The sequence below is a fragment of the Podarcis pityusensis genome (genome assembly GCF_964106645.2).
Source record: "Podarcis pityusensis genome assembly, chromosome: Z".
NCBI classification, from domain to species: Eukaryota; Metazoa; Chordata; class Lepidosauria; order Squamata; family Lacertidae; genus Podarcis; species Podarcis pityusensis.
Genome location: NC_138044.1, coordinates 8,475,147 through 8,491,829, shown reverse-complemented (window position 1 = coordinate 8,491,829; position 16,683 = coordinate 8,475,147). Strand labels below are relative to the sequence as shown.

Sequence of the window (16,683 nt, the reverse complement as noted above, 5' to 3'; positions counted from 1 at the left end):
GAAGTTTGGTTTAGTGCAGGGATGGGGAGCATGATCTCACTGGCAGGCCCAATTGTTATCTCCCCCACCCTTTTCAAGCAAAGTGTGGGGAGAAAGTGGCTGCTGTATTACTGGGTTATATTTGGCATTGTGTTTTTGCTGCCTAGAGTGAAATTCTGGGTTGTTTTTGTGTCGTTACTTGGAACAAGTCAGTTGTTGCCTCAATTCAATGTTTGTGATTTGAGGCGAAGCATCTATCCAAGTTAGTAATAATGAGATATATTTAAGAAGGTCAACATCACCAAACTGTAGATTCCAACTTCTTAATCAGGCCCTAATATAACCTTTAGAGAGCAAGTTGTCCTGTCCCATTATACACTTCTCTCATAACCATTAAATGAATAGGCTGCATTGAGTGTCAGTTCTAGTCAGACTAGAACCGGTGGAGCTAATGGAAACAACTAACTTAGGTCCATTCATTTAAATGGGTCTATTCTGACCAAACCTAGATTACTAAAGACCCTTGGCCTCAGTCAGCAGGGTGCCCATTCACTTCTGCTGTTTTGCTCCCACTGGTGTTCCTCAACTCTCTTAACAATTTGTGCATTATTATCATGCTCATCAGTCCAGATCCAACAGTAAAGTGCTGCTTTTAACCTTTAAAGCACTGAATCAGGGGTTCAGAACCTAAAGTCTGGGAACTAAACGTGGCCTTTGGGGCTACTTTGTGTAGCCCTTGGGACTCTTCCCAGGCTATACCTCCTCCTGAGCAAGACCACATCTCTCACTGGCCCTACTTGTGCACAAGCCTTGAATGCTTTTGCCTGTCTGGAATATGTCTCTTGAACTCCGATAATGCTTCTCGCTTGCTTGAATGGAGGACAGAGAGGGTTGCATGAATGGGTGTTGATGTGGGACAGGGCATTCACTACAGTAGCACCAAAGTTACAAAGCTCCCTCCATAGCGATGTCCACCATGCTTGTTATTGACTGTTAGATACCATAGTAATGTGGATTTTTTTTCATGGGTCTTTTGGGTTGCCAGTAACCTTCTCTCTCCTCCCCCATTCTGATTAATGTGGCTACTAATTAGAAGTTTAAAAAAATTGTTACATGTTTTATACAATTTTGTGAATAAAAAATTGTGTATATTCCAGTACTCACCATGAAGTTATTACAGTAAGTGGCACATTTTAACATTTTTTTTTTGAGGGGGGAGGCACTGATTATACTGCTCCCAATATTTTTCTTCTCACCAAATTACCCTTTCCATTCATTATCTTGTGCAGAGAGAGAATTTCTATAATTCCCACCCACCACAGGGAAGTACATGTGCTCTTGATGTCAGTACACAGCTCAAAGGTTCCGCAAAAGGCACCCAAAGTGCATTAAAAAAAAAAACGGGGGGGGGGGGGACGCCTTCATTAGGTCGCTCAGTGCCCTTCTCCAGCTTCTTCAGGCTGGAGCTGAATCTGATGTGCTACATACAAAATCCTCTGAAATCTGATTAGCAAAGAGAGCATGTTGGCTCTCTGTGTAAATGGGGTCATTTCTAACAAGCTGTTAGCACACTTTGCAGCTGCAATATAATCTAGCATTAAACGCCGGGGGTTGTGGACCATGTGTTGTAATGTCTCACACAGACAATATTTCTGCTTCATCTGTTGTTCTTGAACTTCAGCAGAATTACGACCTTCAGGCCTCAGGTTTAGTATTTAAAAGTGTTCTGTGTACTGTTTGCAGTTTTTGCTTTTTCAGCTGAGTACAGTGGTACCTGGGGTTACATACGCTTCAGGTTACATATGCTTCAGGTTACAGACTCTGCTAACCCAGAAATAGTACCTCAGGTTAAGAACTTTGCTTCAGGATGAGAACAGAAATTCTGTGGTGGCGGCGCAGCGGCAGTGGGAGACCCCATTAGCTAAAGTGGTACCTCAGGTTAAGAACAGTTTCAGCTTAAGAACGGGCCTCCAGAACGAATTAAGTACTTAACCCGAGGTACCACTGTATTAGTTTTCCCAATATAATGCCAGTGCTTCTGTTCCATTTTCTAATGTTCCTTTCACACTGCAGTACCTGTTATAATTACAGTGGTACCTTGGGTTACAGATGCTTCAGGTTATATATGCTTCAAGTTACAGACTCCGCTAACCCAGAAATAGTACCTCAGGTTAAGAACTTTGCTTCAGGATGAGAACAGAAATCATGCAGCGGTGGCGCGGCGGCAGCAGGAGGCCCCATTAGCTAAAGTGGTGCTTCAGGTTAAGTACAGTTTCAGCTTAAGAACGGACCTCAGGAATGAATTAAGTACTTAACCTGAGGTACCACTGTACTTATGTTTAAACCAGCAGCGTAGTGTCGGTTGTCAGTGCTCAGGGCGGGCACATGTGTGCGTGCCGGGCAGGGTGCGCGTGTGCGTGTGTGCACACACCAGGCGGGGGGCACCAGTCCCTCCGGTGCCACTGAAGCTGCATCATTAAGTGACCCCACTCCCACCAGAGCAAAGCAAGGCCTCCTTAAGCTGCCTGCCACCCGCACAGAAGCCCAGCCAACTGACAAAGCTCTAGGTGGGTGGATAGGAGCACCAGGCTGGGCCTCACTGTGGTTGCCTGTGTGGGGGCGTTTGGTTCACACACACCCCACAAAAAATGTGTGCCTGGGACCACGGCCTCCCTGGCACATGCTTCTTTCTCCCCTGATTTTAACTGCTGTTTGGTGGACACTCAATAGAGAAAGCTTACACATAACTGGGAATCCCAGGCCCATAGGGGTGCTTCAGAGTAGGTGAGTGTTGAGCAGGGGTCAGCAACCTAAGGCCCATGGGCTGGAAGCAGCCCACAGAGATCATAGAATCATAGAATCATAGAGTTGGAAGAGACCACAAGGGCCATCGAGTCCAACCCCCTGCCAAGCAGGAACACCATCAGAGCACTCCTGACATATGGTTGTCAAGCCTCTGCTTGAAGACCTCCAAAGAAGGAGACTCCACCACACTCCTTGGCAGCAAATTCCACTGTTGAACAGCTCTTACTGTCAGGAAGTTCTTCCTAATGTTTAGGTGGAATCTTCTTTCTTGTAGTTTGGATCCATTGCTCCGTGTCCGCTTCTCTGGAGCAGCAGAAAACAACCTTTCTCCCTCCTCTATGTGACATCCTTTTATATATTTGAACATGGCTATCATATCACCCCTTAACCTCCTCTTCTCCAGGCTAAACATGCCCAGCTCCCTTAGCCGTTCCTCATAAGGCATCGTTTCCAGGCCTTTGACCATTTTGGTTGCCCTCCTCTGGACACGTTCCAGTTTGTCAGTGTCCTTCTTGAACTGTGGTGCCCAGAACTGGACACAGTACTCCAGGTGAGGTCTGACCAGAGCAGAATACAGTGGCACTATTACTTCCCTTGATCTAGATGCTATACTCCTATTGATGCAGCCCAGAATTGCATTGGCTTTTTTAGCTGCCGCATCACACTGTTGGCTCATGTCAAGTTTGTGGTCAACCAAGACTCCTAGATCCTTTTCACATGTACTGCTCTCAAGCCAGGTGTCACCCATTTTGTATTTGTGCCTCTCATTTTTTTTGCCCAAGTGCAATACTTTACATTTCTCCCTGTTAAAATTCATCTTGTTTGTTTTGGCCCAGTTCTCTAATCTGTCAAGGTCGTTTTGAAGTGTGATCCTGTCCTCTGGGGTGTTAGCCAGTCGTTTGACCGGCCTACGAGTCGCCTCCAAACTGAGCTGTCCGCATGTGTACTGCGCTAAACCAGCGTAGCGCGGCATGGGGACTCACTTCTGCGGCGCCTGAAATCGCTTCTGCGCATGTGCGCAATCTGGTCCATGGAGGAATCTCTGTGGGACCAATCCAGCCCAGGCAAGATAAACCTTGCTGACCCCTGGTGTTGAGTTTCCCTATAGTTTTCCCAAGGGGGGTGGGGAGGTGAACTTCAGAGCAGACATGTATGGAATTGCACTATTTACAAATTAGTATCTCGCAGGCATTTAACACCAGCATGGTTTAGGCTACATCCAGCTATGGCTTCCCCCCAAGAATCCTGAGAGCTGTATAGTTTGTTGAGGGAGAAGAGAGTTTAAGTGACCTCTATTCCCCCGCCTCCAGCTACATTTTCATAGTTCCCTTTGCAGATGGATTGTTAAACCACTCTGAAATCTGTAGCTCTCTGTGGAAACTAGGGGTCTCCTCTAACTCTCAGCACTCTTTACACACTGCATTTCCCAGGGTTCTTAGTGGGAAACCATGACTTTTAAAAGTGGTATGACACTGCTTTCTGGTTGTGTTTGAAGAGATCAATATTTTGGACAATTGTAATAAATGAAGTTAAACTTACAATAGGATATGAATTTCCAGTAGAACATTAGCTATATTATTTGGATATGGTTTAACGAGTAGACACAAAATTAAAAATGAATTTGGGAACAGCTGCTTTTATTACAATCCGCTATGTTTGGGGAAAATGTATTCCGGCATTAGAAGATGGGATAGTAAGATTATGGGAACTGGCCGATATGGTGAAATCAACTCATATTGTAAGAGTGAAGGATGGAAGACAAGCAGATAATTTATTTATTGAAAAATGGAAGTTTTGTTATGTACTGGTGCAATAAGATGCAAGAAAGTTTTCAACCATATATAGGGTTGTAAGCAGTTCAATGAACAAGCAATACACTTTTACATATCCTCCAATATTTCTCTGATGAAAATAGGGACGTCACATTCCATAATGATAATTTTACTATTTATACCCCACACATCTTACTGGATTGTCCCAGCCACTCTGGCCAGCTTCCAACATATATAAAAACATAATAAAACGTTAAACGTTAAAAAACAACACTTCCCTATATAGGATTGCCTTCAGACACCTTGGGAGTCAAATAACTCCATACCCTCCAACATTTCTCCCATGAAATGAGACATCCTAAGCTTCTCTAAATCAGGGATGTCCCTAGAAAATAGGGACACTTGGAGGGTCTCCTTTTAGGGTTGTATCTGGCTAAGTTCTACTCAGAGTAGCCACATCAAAAATTAATGGATATGAGTAACTTAGATACATTAATTGAAATGGGTCCTTTCTTAAGGGAAACTTGAACTGAATACATGGTTTCTTGTTTTTGTGATTGCTGCTGTATTAAACATCAATGAAGCATTCTTATACCGATTTTGCACCTATATAAAGCAATCAAATTTCTATTTTTTTTAAAGTGTAGAAGAAAACAAATCATAAAGCAATAATTAAATATTGTGTTGTATAGCATAGTTTTGACCCTAGCACCTCTGTCACTTGCCTAGGGAGGGTATTTCTTTAATGGGGCCACCCATTTTTAAGGCTTTTTTGTTTTGTTTTAACAATAAAGCAACATATGAATTTCATGAAATAGATAAATGCGTTTCCTCGTTCATCAAAATCTCTCTTCTGAATTACTACACTGAATCTGGAACATACACCCTGTACATACAATCATCTGGAACATATATTTTAGTGTATTTATTTCTATGTAAACACCGCTTGATCGTAACGTGGAAGCCAAGACGCTGTAACCAGGAGGTGAAATGCGCTGTGGCAAAGTCCTGTGGGCTGAGCACCATTTGTTATCTCCTCACGTGAGACAGCTGAGTATTTTTAATGCCTGGCAGAGGGTGGAGGAGGGGAAGAACGGACACTCGCGCCTGCGCACTGCAGTCGAGCAATGTTTTGATCTGTGTGCGTGTGGTGAAGGTATACAGTAGCATAACAAAGAGGGAGGAGCAACAGCAGTAAGCGCCGCCCACAAGCGAGAGGCAAAGCCGGCGGCAAGGGAACGGCAGGTTGGCGCGCGCAACGCCGGGAGGCGGAGTTTAAAAGACTAAAACTCGAGCGTGCGCAGTGAGGACTTTCGCGGGTGAGGCGTGAGAGGAATTGACGGACGCCACGTGACAACACGGAGAAGGAAAACCATAGAGCGCAGAGATAATTGAAACCCGGCTTTCTTGCTTGGGCGGCTTCTTCGTCAAAGAAGCTTCTCCTGTTAATTTTAATTGTCAGTTCGAAGGGGCGCGTAAAGAAAAAAAATTGATGTCGCTTTCAGGTGAAGGTGGCTGGATGCACTGCTCCTCACGACGTGGCGGCTAGCGCGTTGCAGCGCTTGCCAGGTCGCGCCGGAGGTGACGTCAACGCGCGCCGGAAACGAGGATGAACAACACTGGCCAATCCCTCCTTGGTTTTTTTCTTTTTGTTTTTTTGAGGAACTAAATCCTGGCACGGCCCCTTCCGCTGACTTCCCCGTCAGGTGACCCGAGTCGCTGGCTGGTGTCCGTGCCGGTCCTTGCCTGAGGGGAGTTGCGAGAGGGGCGGCAGCGGCCTGGTCGTGAAGAGGGAGAGCCGACCTGAGCCAGTAGAGCTGCCGGCAGGAGCTGCCGGAGAGCGCCGCGACCGCCGCTAGCCGAGCCGACCGCCGCACCGCCATGGCCAGCCAGTCGCAGGGCATCCAGCAGCTGCTGCAGGCCGAGAAGAGGGCAGCCGAGAAGGTGGCCGAGGCCCGGAAGAGTGAGTGGGCGGGCCGGGAGTAGGAGGCGGGGGTGGCTTAGTACTCTGGATGCAGTTTTATTCATTTTTATTTATTCACTCACTCATTTGTGTTTGTTTTTAAATATTTCTTTGCGTTTGTTGTCATTTATTCAATTATTCTTTATTATTTCATATTTCTTTAACCATTCTTAAATGATGTGTTTCTGTTTACTTATTCGTATTTCGTTAATTTTATTCATTAATGTATTCGTATTTATTCTCATTTCGTTATTTTTATTTATTCGCTTTAAATGTTTGTTTGTGTTTATGCTTATTCATTCGTATTTATTCATGGACAGGAATTTAAAAATGCAGGCTGAGACAACTATTCTAAAGCACTGAACAAATGGCTGACACTGAATCAAATTATCGTGGTTATCAATCCAAAGTGCTGGTTTTGACTGTGTGAGCCAAAAAATAATTTTCAGCTGTGGTGTCCTACCTTTGGAACTCTCTGCTCAGCAAAGCTTGTCTGGCACCTCCTATATTTTTGGCACAATGCAAAGACACTTTTCAGTTCACTCAAACTTTTCAGGAATTTTTGTTTACCTAATTCTCATTATGTTATGTTGCATAAAAGTTGTTATCCTGACAACAGTTCTGGATGGCAAGACAAGACTTCTTATTCCCCAATATTTTGCAGATAAGCTCATAAGTTGCTAACCTTCAGTATTTTATTACTAGCCTATTAAGAGAATACTAGGCTATTTCCTTGCTAGCCGTGGAGGAGGGAAAACCCCATGCTCTGTGGTCAGCATGAAAAGGCAGGCAGGCAGAGGTGTGATGGAGCTGAGGCACAGGCTTTCCTTCTTCCACAGCTAGTACTGTAAGTAAGCAATTTATGGTGACCAGGAAAGTTTTTATAATGTTATTGGTCTAAGTCAGTATTGCCTCACTGGCTGCAAGCAGCTCTCCAGAGTTTTTGGCAGAGGATCTGAAATGGCAGGGATTGAAGCTGGGATCTGCTGTCAGTAAGAACTGTCATCCCTCCCTCAGTGGAGGCAAGGCTGCAACTTTACAGTGGTTGTATGGAAAGCCCAGTAGTGAAAATGGCAGAGAAAAGAACTTATTGTTTCAAGGTTGAAAGGGTTAGCAATGAATAGCCTATGTTTAACATTTGTATTTATGCAGCAGTGTGCAAGGATAAAATGACAAGGGGAGGCCCAAAGCATATCTGTGAGGTGGCTTGGGACTTAAAGGAAGGGTGAGGTGAGGTAATTGTTTCTTTGTTGTGCTGAGAGGTAGCTTAGGTTGCTGGGACACATGAGAATAGTGTGGCTTGGAAGGAGATCATAAGATGAAGCTTCCTTATGTATAGTTGGCTCTGGTCATTGTGAGCAACAGAGGTTCTACAAAATACTTTCTCAGATCAGATCTCCCAGAATCTGTTTGAAGTCCACATTGTGGTAATGGTTTCATAATAAACATTATGAAACATATATCACAAATCACAATGTGTACACACAGTAATTACAAAATCACAACGTGGGGAAAACTGAAGCTGGTCATCACTTCTCTCATGATTCTTGCCACCCCTGTTGCTCTGCTGCCTCTTCTCTTCCCTGCAGGGGACAGCGGACCACAAGAGCAAGCACTGAAGAAAGTCCTGGCAACTTTCCTCAGTAATATAAACTCCATGAACTGCTTGTTTTAAGTGCAGGTGGCAGGTTGGTAGGTGGTTGAGGAATACGCTGGTCCAAACTGGCTCCAGGCTTCTTGCTGGGAACCCCTTTTGAAGGGTTGCTGCCCTCAAATGGGCTCGCTTGGATGCTGTTGCTGGGAGCATCGAAAAATAAATGGCAGTAAATTACTTCTGAGTTTTAAAAACATAAAAATAAACTTTGCCCTCTTGTTTAAGCCTCTTTCCTCACTTCTTCCCTTCTGTATCCCTTTGGTATTCCTGCTACTTATTCCTACAGCATTAACATTTGAGAAAATGTGCTAAATGTACTATAAAATAACAGTTGCAACAATATATTAAAGGTAAAAAATTTTTTTGTAAGTTTTGGACCTCTAAGTAGTAGCAGTTGCTAGGACCTTACCCTGTTTGCCTCTTCAGGCAGTCCTCTTTTTGTGCAGGGGTTACATTCTGGACCCCCACGCATCAGTGGAGCCCCCGTAAAGTGTCCCCATTTAACAACTTTTTGGATCACTTCTGGATTTCACAGTATGCGCAATCATGTATCAACCAGAAACACATGCATTGGTCATTGCTTGCACATAGTTCCATCCTTATTTCAGACATTGTGATATATCAGTATATCATGATGTTTAGCTGGTGACATATCATGATGTTGAAAACCAGGCATCGCCCAACCCTAGTTGCAGCCCTTTTCATTTTTAAACTATGTTTATGTAGAATACTCATAAGCTGGAAGCCTAATTAGTGTTTGCCTGGTTTGGAAAGGAGTGAAGGGCTCTAGGACCCCACCAGAGCCCTGGGGCTTTCTTCCCAGAGCAGTCCCGGCAGTTCTCCTGCACAGGGCAGAGGTGGTACAAAATTAATAAGATCCATAATTGAGAAGATCTATGTGGGGGCACCAGATACTGGCTTCACACAGGCGCCATTTTATGAAAGATTACAAAGTCCGTCCATTTTGTCTGACTGGTAGGGCAGTGGGATGCTGCCAGAGCTCAGGCACCAGAAGCCTATTAATTGCCCGGCTTTCAGAAGGAGGGAAGGGCTCTAGGACCCTGCCAGAACCCTGAATTTTCCTTCCCAAAGCCAGAGCGCTACTAGCAGTTTCTCTGCACCGGCGCTGAGCTGAGTTGGCGCATAATTGAGAAAATCCACTTGGGGCGTCAACCTTGCAAAGGCACCATTTTATGAAAGATTACTGGTTCGTCCATTTTGTCTGACTTTTGGAGGGCGGTGCAAGGGCTCTGGGATGCTGCCAGACCTGTGGCACCACCCAGGCAAACCTTATGCGAGATCACAGCTTAGTATGTGTAGACTAGGGTTATTTACTTGGGAGTTAAAAAGAAATAAAAATTTCCTTCTCCCCTTCTCTGTGTCCATGTTTCTGTGGCTCTCTCATGTCTGTGTTTTCCCTGCCTCGTTATGTCCCCCATTTCCTCCTCCTTACTCAAGAAGTCTCCCCAATGCTTCCGTCACCCCTTTGCTTTCTTACACATTTGTCTCCTCCAGCCCTATGCTTCCTTATGTGCCTTTTCCCTCTTCACTTTTCTTCTGTCCCACTCCACCCCTACCAGTGAAAATAGGGGGGGAAGTGTTTTTGTTTTCTGGTTTTGTTGGTTCCCCCTAAATAGTTTCCTTCCATGTTAAAAAGGAAGGTTTTTTTTTTAAGGGTTATCTCTTTGCTACATAATTTCATCCTTATTTAGACATCTGTGTTTGAAAAAGTGCTGATGTGTTAGGTAGGTCTTGGTGGGTCCTGTGGGGAAGGAAAAGGATGGATTGGGGTTACTGAAGAATGTATGTTTATAAGAGAGAAAATGGGCTACAATTACAACATTTAAAAAGGCCGAGTCTTCAGTAGAAGAGGTGTGGTTGTGTGCATTTTGGAGATGCCTGGCTGTGGTCTCTTACATAGGGCTGCCATATTTCAAACAGTGAAAATCCAGACAGTTGTTTGGGCAAATGAGGAGGAGGCCACCTTGAGCTCTCTGGAGAAAAGGTAGGTTAGAGGTGCAATAAGTAAATAGTAATAGCCCTTGACTTCTTTCATAGGTGGTTATGCCCCTTACTAAAATATGAAAATAGCTCCAAAAGGTTGACATCAGATGCCATTTTCCTGGACATTTTTAGCAATTTCTGCAATTTTTAGCAATTTCTTCCCAGACACTGCTTCCGACTGCATTGTTTTGGATATGCTCATGAAATTCTAGGTGTATGGCAACCCTATTTTACAGCAAAGTCCAGGAGGGCAGAGTGGAGGACCTGTTTACTGAAGGAGCCCAAACACTGCAGGTAGAACTGGTGTGCCACAGGGGAACTTGGTGTATGTATGCTTTTTAGGGTCTCTGCAGAACATTTTGCTAATCTTAGTAGAATAGTAGCACAGGAGTGAAGCAACAATAAAGTCAGGAAGAAAAGGCTATCAAGTTTTGGCTGGGGCTTGCTTTTGGCTCCAAGCGCAGCTTCCACTTTTGGATGCATTGGGCAATCTTTTGCATAAGCTAGTTTACTCAGTGCAAACAAATTTTAGCCTGCAGATTGCCAGTTGTTTGTGGTGGGCAGATGGTCTGCAAAGTCATGTGCTGTGTAATCCTTCAATGATTGAACAAAAGCTTGGCATGCACTTAGGGACTTGGACTAGAAACGTAATATGCTGTAGTGTCTTGTCTATTGGGAATCGGGAGCCTTCTGCTCAACTAAAATTACTTTATTTGAATTAATCCACTTTTTTATATATTATTTTTGTGTGTGGAAATACCTGGAATCTTTCCCAATATGAGTGCTTGGAGGAAGGAACTTGCTGGCTTGTCAGACCAGTGGAAGCATGCCATGTGCCCGAAAGACAGTGTAACAAGCAAGTGTCTGGTTAATCTGCATGTTGGAAACTGTGACAAATCCCAAGCCTTGATTAAAGATGTCGCTTCCAGTCAGCCCCAAATGTTCAAAAACTTAGTTGGGTTCACACATCATGGGGCTGGCCTACAAGTGTCATGTTCCAAGTTTCTTGACATGTATTGCAAGTTCAGCTATATATTTTGCGTATCTGTATCGTGCCCTTCTAGGGGGAGACAGAATATTCAATGCAGCAAGCCAAGTGTACAAAAGTGTGAGGAAATGTTACACAGCTAAACAATTCTGCTAGCACAAGCACTTTTGGCTGTGCATTGGAAATTCCCCTCCCTGCATGCCCCCTAAATATGTTCTAGGGCTTATGAGGGAGGAGAAATTAACAACTGTACAAGACAACTTCACGGTGGATCTTTCTAGACCCTGGGTGTGTGAAGTGCAGATCTCCCCTTCTGCCACCCTCCCCAAAAAACACACACTGGTGTCTGGGGCCGGTTACTTCCAGAGTGGGGGAACCCAGCAGTCAACCCTGGCTGCCCCAAAGCTGCAGAGGTAGAGGGGGGCTGAGGTGTGAAGCGCGAGGCCTTTCCTTAGGAAACTCACATCCAGCACCCTACTTGTTTGGCAGTCTGCATAGAATTCCCTTTCCTCCTCCTGTTGTGCATTGCAGGGGGTTGGACTAGATGACCCTTGGGGTCCCTTCCAACTCTACAATTCTGTGAGTCTGTAATACAGTTTAATGCTATTTGGTAAACTAAGCTTTGTGAAAAGCTTGAATGAATTGAAAAAAGTCTTTGCATGGTGCCCAAAATACAAGAGATGGGACTGCCAAACAAGCTTTCCTAGGCAGAGAGCTCCAGAGGTGGGACACCACTACTGAAAATTATTTTCTGGATCACGCAAGCTCAAAACCAGCACTTTGGATTGATTGAATATGGAAACAAAAATGGTAACCTGTGTAGATGGTATATCAGTGTTGTGTGTTCCAAGGTACCATCTCTCGTTAACATCCTAGCAGCTGCATTCTTGACCAGTTGCAGTTTCCAAACTGTCTTCAAAGGTAATTCTATGTAGGCCATACTGAAGTTATCTTCCTGGTTTGTACACAGTGAATATCATCACTGCCCTGTAATGTGACTGCCCTATATTCTTTACCCATGAATGCATGCTTTAGGTTATCAAGGCTACCTGTGGCATTCTAAAGATTGCACACACAGTGTACATAACTGTAGCAAGAGACATACACACATGTTATGTCAGGGTGAATCAACCTTTTGGGGCTATAAGTGTGTCTGAATTGACGTCACAGCTCCACAGCATTCAAATAAGTACTTCACTTTTGCCTGTATGGTGTGGTGGTTAGAGTGTGCTGGATCTGGGGGACCAGAGTTCAAACCCCAGTCAGCCACTGGACAGACTTGTCACAGGCCTGTCATTCCTCCCAGCCTAACCCACCTTGCAGGGTTGTTGCAAGCATAAAATGAGGAGGAGGACAACCATGCAGGCCACCTTGAGCTTTCTGGAGGAAAGGTGGGTTAGAGGTGCAATAAGTAAATAATAAATAGCCCTTGACTTCTTTAATAGGTGGTTGCACCCCCTGCTAAAATCTGAAAACAGCAGAGCAACTTAGCTGAATCAGTTTACAGTTCTTAACTGCTCCGATATCTGAGCACTCCTGCCTCTCTTTTTTTCTCCCCCTTCCCCCCATAAAAAGGAAAGAACCGGAGGTTGAAGCAAGCGAAAGAAGAAGCTCAAGCTGAAATTGAGCAGTACCGCCTGCAGAGGGAGAAGGATTTCAAAGCCAAGGAAGCAGCGGTTGGTTAGATTTCCATACTAGCTAAGATTTTCTTTTCACTCCTCTCTGCTCTTCTCTGCCCAGATTTGCTACCTGCCCCTGTGGTGATTCTTGGAAGTCTGGGATAAAACTGATTTAACAGCAGTTATTGGTGCAGAGATTAAGACCCTGTGGCCCTGCAGATGCTGTTAGGATTTCATCTCCCTGGCTGATAATGAGTTGTAATCCAGCAACATCTGAAGGGCACAGGGTCATCATCCCTACAATCTAGACCGCTCTTCACTCAGTGGATATGTCCTAACTTCTTTCTAAAGACAGTGGCCATTGCTGTATCTTAAAGCAGTGGAATTTGAATTTCTTTTCTCCATCCTGCCCAATTTTTGGCCCTAAAGTTTTTTGGGGTGAATGGAATTTTGCAAGGAAGTCACTTTCCTTCACACCGTGTGTTATTCAACTTAAATTTTCTGCCTCTTCCCCCCTGTCAGTTCATCCCCTAAGCTTAAAAAGTTATTCTAACCATCTGATCATTCTGGCTGCCTTTCCTCCCAGTTCTATGATACACTCTTCTTCAGACCCCCATTCAACTCCAGCCTAAAAAGCTAAACTGGCATGCACTCACACGCATATACATAGAGTATTTATACACCTTTCTCATTTTTTATTTTTAAGTTAGGGCTTCTAGATGGAAATGAGGGCATGTTCCTTGTAACTTAATAGTTTCACAGAAAAGGAGAATTGTGTTTGCTGCAAGGTTGAGAACATGTACTAGTCGGGAGTCCCTCTTTGCAACTGATTAATAGTAAAAAGGACCTGTGCTTGGTCACTTTCTCTCACCATTCTCTTGCAGCATTATTTTTAAAATGCTGTTAACAGCAGTTGAAGTTCAGTACAGTACTTGCTCAGAATATGGATTTTCCAGTCATTTGTACCAACATGTTTAAAATTACAACTCTTATGTTTTGTATTTTTTTTTATTTTGGGTAGCTTCTCTCCTTTCATTATACAGTCGTACATCCGCTTACGTATCCCTCTGGTTACGTAAACTTCGGGATACGTAAGCAGCAAACCCGGAAGTATATTTCCGGGTTTTTGCCACGCACACATGCATAGAAGTGCTCTACCGCCGTGCGTGCGTGCACAGAAGCGGTCTCTCGGGTTGCAAAAACCTTGGGATCCAGCCGGACCTCCGGAACAGATCCTGTCCGCAACTGGAGGTACCACGGTATTACAGGAAGGGCATGTTTCAGGCAGCCTTTGAAGCTTGACCACTAGTCCCTCTAGCCCAGACTTGTCTATACTGACTGGCATTGCCTCCCTAGGGTTTCAGACAGGGAGTTTTTGCCATACCTAACTTGGGAATTCAGGGACTGAACCTGGGACTTTCTGAACTTTGGCCCTCTAGCCATGCTTGCTGTGGTTGAAAGCAGTTGCAATTCAGCAGCATCTGGAGGACTGAAAGCCCCCACCCTTGCCTGGAGGGCCACATACGCAAAGCTACTGAGATCAGTGGGTTTTAAGTAGATATGCATAGAATTGTTCTGGATCGAGGCACTGAAGAATCCTAGAAAAGACATGGAATTCCTTCTGGTATGAAATGTACTTTTTGGCATTACAGCTTGGTGAATAAATTTTCCCCCCCTTGTTGCCTCAGGCTCTTGGTTCCCATGGCAGTTCCACCACTGAGGTGGAAAAGGAGACTCAGGAGAAGATGACCATTCTCCAGAACAACTTCCAGAAGAACAGGGAGGAGGTGCTGACTAGCCTGCTCAACTTAGTCTGTGACATCAAGCCAGAAATCCATTTGAACTACCGCATCAATGGATAGGGGCGGGGGGAGTGTTTTGGTATTCAGGAAGTATTAAGCAATACCGACTCTAGCTGTGCCCCTCCTTTTGTAACAGATCTTAACTTATTTCAGAGAGTTGTAGATAATCTTTTTGCCTCTTCTTTCTAAAACCTCCTGAGAACCTTTGGTAGCATTTTTGGAGCTCATCCAAAGATACATATATACAAGTTACATGTCTCAAAAGTGCATTATGATGGAAGGGTAATATTGTAAGACTTGTGATAAGTATTGCGCACTCTGTCCCCATGAAGTATTTTAAAGTTAGGAAGGATGAGATCTCCTATGCTATCTTCTGTATACCTCTTAAAACTGGAAATGTGTGAGCCTGGTGCTATGGCCAATGACAAGCTCACACCAGCAGAGGGAGGAAGTTTTGTTCATAAAGAGTTGTGAGTCTTACTGTACAGACTAGTCCAGTGACTTGTGACGGTGTGTTTTCTTGAAGTAGATTCTGTTTGAACAGCTATACTCTGTATATCTTCCTGTTTAACTTGAACTAGAATCCTGCCCTTACAAATGTTTGAAGAAAAGTAAAAGTCTTACTTAATCTGTGATTGGATTAAAATGTGTTCATTTCATTCAATTTATGAATTGCTTCCCATAAAATGTTTTAAAGCAATGCCACAGTAAAAAACCAATTCTGTATACACAAACAAGCAATTCCATATGTAGAAGCATTTTCAGTTTCCGTGGAGATACATACTGGGATAAAGAGCTTTGTGCAAAAGTCTTGTTGGACAAGAAACACATAGGTGCCAATAAGAAGTAAGTATAAAGGTGATGGATCTCTGATTTGCAGTGGGAAGGAATTCCAAAGGATAGGTGCCATTACACTAAAATGATTACTCCTCTCTCATCTTTTCTCCCCCCCCCCACCCCGCCCCGCACACATCTGACATAGGATGCTGGTTAACTGAATGAGTGGGTGGGTGCTTTCGTCATTCCAACAGTGGTATTCTCTTGTAAGTCACCTTCCCAGGTCTGCAGGCTGCCACAAGAACTAGATGTGAGTAAGGCAGTTGATGTGACTCTTGTCTTATGTATCTGCTAAGCCACATCAATTGCTCTACTCATTTCTGGTCCATGCACAATCCAAGGTGTGCATAATCTCCATAATTCATCTAGCAAGCAGGAGGCATCGTCACAGTTCAGGGACACATTCCTGCACAGCAAAAGCAATCAAGGAGGTTGCACATTGAGGCCAGTGAGGTGGGGTAGCTTAAGAAGGAGCTCAGCCTCAGGTGATTTCCATGGGGTGCATAGAAAGCCCTGAAGAGCTGATTTTATCTCATGGATGAAAACTTAATTATATTAAAACATGGCTTAGCCAGTTCATGTCATATCCTACTGAAATCCAGCCAGTTTGAGTAAAACAATTAGACTTTCAGACCCTTCGTGAGTTGGGGAAGGAGAACTGTGACATCTCAAACATAATTTAAAGAATGCTTTTAAACTTAGAGCTTGTGCTGGCAGTGGTGGAACCTGCAGTTCTCATCCTTGATCAATGGCTGTGCTGACTGTGACATATTCAGATTGGAGTCTCACAATATTTGAAGAGCCACAGGTTCCCTATGGCAACTGCTGCACCTCATCTGAGCTCTGTGAATTGTAGGGGAAGGGAACCTGCAGCCAAAGGGTCATAATTCATTGACAGAAGGTCTGGACGATATATCAGTATATCGCCCAGGACAGGTATCAGGAGTAGACCGTGATGTTGGCTTCACTCAGTGGTTTATCGCTGGTGAAACCACCACCGTTCCTGAGTCCCTCTGCTAGCAGCACCCGCTGGAGTGAGTCAAGAGTTGCTGCTCCCCTCAGTCAAGAAGTTAAAGCAGGGGTCAGCAAAGTTTTTGTGGCTTGGGCCAGTTCACGGTCCCGCAGACGCTGCAGTGGGCCGGAGTGCGCGCACACGCATGCACAAATGCTATTTCTGGCGTGGAGGAGGCATGTGCAGCTTCCCATTGGCTGCAGAAGCTTCCTGCAGCCAATGAGAAGCCGGGCAGCATTGCAGAAGGT

General features: G+C 44.5%; 1 protein-coding gene and 1 long non-coding RNA gene across 2 annotated transcripts in view; both read left to right on the top strand.

Annotated features, from left to right (window-relative positions):
* Positions 1-16,683, top strand: part of LOC308468668 — a 64,601-nt gene that overhangs the window by 1,158 nt on the left and 46,760 nt on the right. The window lies entirely within an intron of this gene.
* Positions 6,139-15,221, top strand: ATP6V1G1 (ATPase H+ transporting V1 subunit G1). The gene is made up of 3 exons (XM_080991039.1): positions 6,139-6,519; positions 12,741-12,841; positions 14,473-15,221. Exons 1-3 carry the CDS (start codon positions 6,438-6,440, stop codon positions 14,644-14,646), a joined length of 357 nt encoding a protein of 118 aa, XP_080847165.1. The 5' UTR covers positions 6,139-6,437; the 3' UTR covers positions 14,647-15,221.